Source organism: Microtus ochrogaster, linkage group LG4 (assembly GCF_000317375.1).
Source record: "Microtus ochrogaster isolate Prairie Vole_2 linkage group LG4, MicOch1.0, whole genome shotgun sequence".
Taxonomy (NCBI): domain Eukaryota; kingdom Metazoa; phylum Chordata; class Mammalia; order Rodentia; family Cricetidae; genus Microtus; species Microtus ochrogaster.
In genome coordinates, this window is record NC_022030.1 from 18,909,517 (window position 1) to 18,915,509 (window position 5,993).

Below are 5,993 nucleotides of genomic sequence, written 5' to 3' on the forward strand. Positions count from 1 at the left end.
CTCACATAACTGGGCTGGCCTCAAACTCCCTGCATAGCTAAGGGTGGTCTTGAATTATTGTTCTTCCTGCCGCCACACCCCAGATGCTGGGATTATAGTTTTGTGCCGCCACACTTAGTTCGGCACTTCAGTTTTGGCCCCATGACAAGGTCTTAGGCTTCTGGACGCAGAACTGTGAGGTAATGTGTGTGGTTCTAAGACATGGTGTTAGGGGTAAATTTTACAGTAGCCAGAGGAAACTAAAGCAGAACAGCCACTCTATCCCCACTGAACCAGCCTGTAAAGCTGGGCAGTGGTTCCCAGTGACCCACTGCATTGATCCCAGTCCCTGTGGGTGACCTTGGCACCAGGTGTGAGCCAAGAACTGGTCTGGGAAGACACACCCTCAGGCTCCCTGATGTTCTTCCTCTGGCTCCATACCTGGAAGCAGTTGCTGAGTTGCTCCCACAGGCATGCTAGGGCCCCTGTCAGCTGGGAGCTTGCAAGCCTACGGTGCCCATGGGCATTCCCAGGCTGCCTCTCGGTCATCCCTGATGTTGTCACTTCCCGGGCAAGCATTCTGTATAAGCCGATGCCTAGTGCCGAGGACACGCATGTAAATAAACCACACAGAGCCTCCAGATACACAGAAGTCACACTTCATTCTGGAAAATGGTGCTCGCCCTTAACACTCATCGTCTCATGCCAGGTGAGGTAAGGCAGGACACAGGGTTTCAGAGGTCTATGGTCAGCCTATGCAGAGAACAGTTGTCTTCCTTCTACTCTGTGTCGAAGCCAAGAGTCTTTTGGAAAGACAGGAGCCACCTTCCATAGACACTGGAAAGGCTTCGACTTCAGCCGAGGCACAGAGGGAAGCCTGGGCAGAGCTAGAGGAGCCCCGGAGAAGGGGAAAAATGGGGGATAAAAGGGTTCAAGTGAGGACAGGAGCAGCATCTCTCATATTATCTAGGGAGGACCAGGACCTCCCGCTCTGAATGTTTCTGTCTGAGCCACAGGGAGGCCTTGGCTCTCCAAGTCATGATGACCACAACTGTTCCACAAGGTATTGAGTAGGTCCCAGAAACCAAAGTCTGGGGGAGACATCGAGACTCCCAGACCAGTTTGGGTTTTACTTCCCAAATGGGAAGCCACAGCCATCCCTAGCCCTAGCCAAGGCCACCCCCGTCCCTCCAAGTCACAGTCCTGATCAGGTGCGCAGGCACTGAAATTTACAGACTGGCTATGGGCAGCGAGGTGCACAATCAGAACAGTAAACAGTTTTGTATTCCAAAGATGGGAGCCCCGGCCCCACTGTGGTGAGTCCAAAGGATGAGTGGGCCAGATCCTTCATCCCCAGGCTGACCAGGAATGTGTCTCCCTCAGCAGGCTTCTAACAGCATCTTGTCAAGGTGAAGGCTAAGGTGCCCTGACACGGCCCTGTAGAGATGTCATTAGGGGAGAGGCCACCTGGACTTCCACAGAGATGAGAATCAGGGGTACCCCAACTAGACCTACACAGGGATGTGGTTCACAAGTAACCGTCATTGGCCAGGGTACCTTCAGCTAGAAGGCCAGGGGAATCAGAGACATTCTCAGCGGATTCGTGTAGAATGATTACAGTAGTTTGAGAGAATTCCTGTCTTTCCAGTCCCCAATCTGGAGATTTCTGTTAATGCCCTCTGGGATGACATAGATATCTTCAGGCAGGGAGCCTGGGCCTGAAGCACTGAGGCATTTATTACTGTAGTTACACCATTTTCCCATCATCCTGTGCCTGCAGGTTCCAGCCAAGGTCAGTCTCTGTCTTCGGAGTTTGCTGAGGTGGTGTAGAAGGTGTATCCAGGGCCCCCTGCGACTCTACTGGGTCCTTGGCAGCTTCCTCAAGCTCTGGCGTGTCCTTGGTAGCCTCTGGCAGGGTATCATCCGGGTCCAGGTCAGGCTTTGTGGGGCGCGGTATCCAGATGTGGGTCCAGGGTGTTATTGGCGTGGGCCGTGGTGGTTGCCAGAAGCTAGGATCAGGGCCCAGAGCTACGACCTGAGGCCGTACAAGACCGGAGGTGGTGACATGAGGGATGAGGAAGAAGATGTAGACACCAGAGACAACAAGGCCTGCGGCCACCAGCACAGCCAGCGCCACTGCCGCATTGAAGGCCCATGTTGGGCTGCTCAGGGATAGGCGACGAGACAGCGGGCGGCCAAGGCGCAGTGGGGGTGGAGGCGGCGGGGCACGCACGGTGCGGCTCTTGCGTGGCCCAGGAGAGGGCGGCGGTGGCCGCAGGTACAGGAGCCCACGGCGGCGATCGAAGCGTACGGAGCCCTGGCGTAGTGGTTGCGCGCGTGCGTCGCGAGGCAGCAGACCTGGCTGCGTGGGTAGAGCGGGAAGCCCCCGGCGCGGGGCCAAGCGTGTGGGCGCACGGCACATGGGGCAAGCCACTGCATCTCCACCACCCGCCGTAGCCAGCGACAGGCGTGCCAGGCACTCAAGACAGAAGACGTGGCCGCAGTCCAGGCGTTTTGGCAGTTTGAAAATGCCGTCGAAGGGTGACACACAGATAAGGCACTCCATGGGAGATGCGGGGGGCAGGATGGGGCTGTCGGCTGGGGCGCCATCGCCCTCCTCTTCTGCGTCCTCTTCTTCACCTCTGCTAGGGGATGTGGGTGCAGACAAGGTACCTGGGGAACCCGGGCTCGAGCCCTGGGAGGCTCGGTGGCGGCGGAGCCAGGGCGGCCGAGGACAAGGCATCCAGATTGTACCTATAGGGAGAGGAGCTCAGGTAGGGATCTGGAGGCTTGTGGTCGGCTGACAAGATTTCAGGGAAGAGCAGGGAGAATAAAGCTATAAGAGTAGGTTCAAGGAGGCAGAAGAGGAGTCCTTGGTTGGATTCACTGTCACCCAACTAGGTTAACCAACTGAAGCAGTTTTAATGTTTTGGAGGAGCCATGTCCTTAAGGGAGACGCAACACCAAACCAAAATAGTACCACAGGAAACAATAGTCAAGATTCCAGGGCAGTGGTTCTCAACCTGTGGGTCGCATCCCATTAACAAGGGTTACCAAAGACCACAGGAAGAGATTTACAGCTCTTAACAGTATCAAAATTAAAGGATCCCAACGCTAAGGTTGAGGACCACCAGATTTCAGAACAGTAAGAGGTATCTAATAACTGAGAAGCAAAGTAAGAAACCCAGAGACAGACCAAACCCCACACCTACCTGTTGATGCCCGTCCCTGTGGAGTATCCTAGCAAGTCCCTCCTGTTCTGACCCCAATTCTGGCTTGTCTGCTAGTAGCTTGTCAAATGCCCCTCCCTGGAGGCCACCTGACCTTGGGCCAGCCCTCTCCTGGTTCCCACGTACCTGCCAAACCCGTCTGGCTGCTTACCTCACCACCAGGCTCCCCTACTAGGATGAACAAGTCTGATCTATACTGGGAGGCAGGGGTGACCTCTCTGCCAAGCCTCCGCAGTCGGGCTACCAGGGATAAGTGAAGCCTGTACACAAATAATGCTAAGGGAGGGAGCAAACTAGATCCATCATACCTTCAACAGACACATGGGCGGGCCATCTGAAACACAACCTCAAGACCGAGCACCCCAGCCTTCCCCATCAAACTAACACCTGTCAGACTGAAGGCAGGAGCAATGGGCCCAATGCACCTTCAGTACTTGCTGGGTCTCAGCCCTGGGCTTACACCCTGTGACCAGCAATAGTCCTGAGAGCCAGGGAAATCAGATTTCCACAGGTAAACACAATACCAGGAAGGTGAGTATCACTTATGGCCATGGGAGGCCACCCACCCTACCCCCTCAATGACAGACAAGCACACAGGCAGGTGAAACTTTCCCAAAGGGCACACAGTTTATTAGGCAGCAGCTGGGAAATCAGCGGTTAGACTTGGCCACACGCTCCAGTTCATCTTTCTTCTTGATGGCATAGGAGTTGGAGGAGCCCTGCAAAGGACAAGTGGTTAGCTCTGAATGCTGGACAAACACCCAGATGTCTGTCCAACCCACCCTGTGTGCCCTAACCCACCTTGGCAGCATTGATGAGCTCATCTGCAAGGCACTCAGCAATGGTCTTGATGTTGCGGAAAGCAGCCTCACGAGCTCCTGTGCACAGCAGCCAGATGGCCTAGAAAAGACAGACAGAGCTCAGGTCACAAGAGGGTCCTGGTCCTCTCAATGATCTGGGACTCAGCTGTACAGATGTTAGCCTTTCACTATATGCTGTCACCCAGATATGAGATACAAGGAAGCAGACATTCTACCAGATGCTGATCACACAGAGGGCAAAGAAAACATGGCCCTTACTAAAAGGCTTAAGAACTGGCAGCAAAGTGTGAGATGCTCTTGACTTCATGGTGCTCAGGCATCAAGCAATCAATCCTGTGCCCTCAAGTAGCTGTAACTACAGAAATGTGCAACCGCTCAACAGGCTCATAAATGGATCAAGGTTATAAAAAAAAAAAAAACAAACAAAAATACCAACCCACAAACCTAAACCTCATGTTAAACTATATAGACTAGGAATGAGATGAACCAGAGCTAGGAAGGCTGGGGCTCCACCTGCCCCATTACAGGGTAGAAATACAGGAAGGTTTCCTGGAGGAAGTGAGGCTCTGGGTAAAACACGCAAGAGAGAACTCCACCCACTCACGCTGGTGGTTCCTGCCCGAGCCCTTCACAAGCCTCCGACACACCTGATTCACTCTGCGCAGTGGCGACACATCCACAGCCTGCCGTCTCACTGTCCCGGCTCGCCCAATGCGTGTTGAGTCTTCCCGGGGGCCACTGTTGATGATGGCATTCACCAGGACCTGCAGAGGGTTCTGCCAGAAAGGGGGGCCATGAGTCTGCCATCCATTCCCAACTTCCCCCAAAACAAGGCGGCAGTGTCATAGGTGATGAATCGGGCATGTGTACCGTGAAGTTTTGCATGAATCAAGGGCAGTCTTACCTCACCAGTGAGCAGGTGGATGATCTCAAAGGCATGCTTCACAATTCGTACAGTCATGAGCTTCTTGCCGTTGTTGCGGCCGTGCATCATCATGGAGTTAGTAAGGCGCTCCACAATGGGGCACTGGGCTTTGCGGAAGCGCTTGGCGGCATACCGCCCGGCACTGTGGGGCAGGTACTTGGCATACTTCTCCTTCACAGCAATGTAATCCTGGGCGGAAAAGGATGAAGGGACAGTCAGCGGTGGGACCAGCCCCCAGATGGGCATCAAAGGAGACTGAGAAGTGGCTCAAGGCATGGCATTCCTCTAGCAGGTTGGAAATGTGAGCCTTGAGCAAAAGAACCAAACAAGTGACTGATTAAGTCACACAAACAAAGGGAAGAGTGCTGCCCCACTGGGCACACACCTCTACATCCCAACATTCAGGAGCCAAGAGGATCCCTAGCAGTTCAAAACCAGCTTAAACAGTGAACCTTGCCTCAAAAAAGAAAGAGGGAAGGTACTTCTTCTTTATTTATTTATTTATTTATTTATTTTCTGGTACTTCTTTTAAAGGAATTTAAGTTTTGTACATTATGGAGGCTGGGGAGATGTCTCAGCATTTAAGAGTATTGGTTGCTCTTCTAAAGGATCCAAGGTTAATTCTCAGCACACACGACAGCTCACAACTGTAACTCTAGCAGATCTGACTCCCTAAGACAAAACACTAAGATACAGAAAATAGAATCACTTATGAACATTTTATCCAAAACAAACAAAAGCATCCCACCCCTCTTTTTTGGAGACACAGTCTATGTAGCCCTAGATGGCCTGAAATCCACTATGTAGTTCAAGCTGGTCTCAAATGCAGAGATTCTCCTGAGTGTTGGGCTTTAAAGGCATGTGCCACCGGCTTGAGGTAATTTTGATACTCTGGAGCAAACACCCTGAGTGAGGGGAAGGCTGTCCTGTGCACCATGACACCTGACAGCACATCAGCACTTGGTAGATTATTCTGGGCCACATGGGGAAATTCCAGGCAACAACTACATAGTAAGAATGTGAGCCGGGCGATGGTGG

The 5,993-nt window shown here is 52.9% G+C and overlaps 2 protein-coding genes across 2 annotated transcripts in view; both read right to left on the bottom strand.

Annotated features, from left to right (window-relative positions):
- Positions 1 to 1,726: 1,726 nt before the first annotated feature.
- On the bottom strand, positions 1,727 to 2,722 carry Rnf225 (ring finger protein 225). Its single transcript, XM_013351475.1, has one exon. The coding sequence runs from the start codon at positions 2,720 to 2,722 to the stop codon at positions 1,727 to 1,729; it is 996 nt and encodes a 331-aa protein (XP_013206929.1).
- Positions 2,723 to 3,811: 1,089 nt separating this feature from the next.
- The window catches only part of Rps5 (ribosomal protein S5), a 5,164-nt gene continuing 2,982 nt past the window's right edge, over positions 3,812 to 5,993 (bottom strand). Inside the window, exons 3-6 of the mRNA XM_005361089.1 lie at positions 4,935 to 5,144; positions 4,678 to 4,806; positions 4,011 to 4,109; positions 3,812 to 3,928 (exon numbers count right to left, since the gene is read on the bottom strand). Of these exons, the coding sequence (XP_005361146.1) occupies positions 3,860 to 3,928; positions 4,011 to 4,109; positions 4,678 to 4,806; positions 4,935 to 5,144 (507 nt within the window). The 3' untranslated portion in view covers positions 3,812 to 3,859. The remainder of the gene's footprint in view (positions 3,929 to 4,010; positions 4,110 to 4,677; positions 4,807 to 4,934; positions 5,145 to 5,993) is intronic.

What these genes read in the sequence shown, in the direction of transcription:
- Rnf225 (XM_013351475.1), bottom strand. Translation starts at nt 2,722, where the DNA reads ATGCCTTGTCCTCGGCCGCCCTGGCTCCGCCGCCACCGAGCCTCCCAG.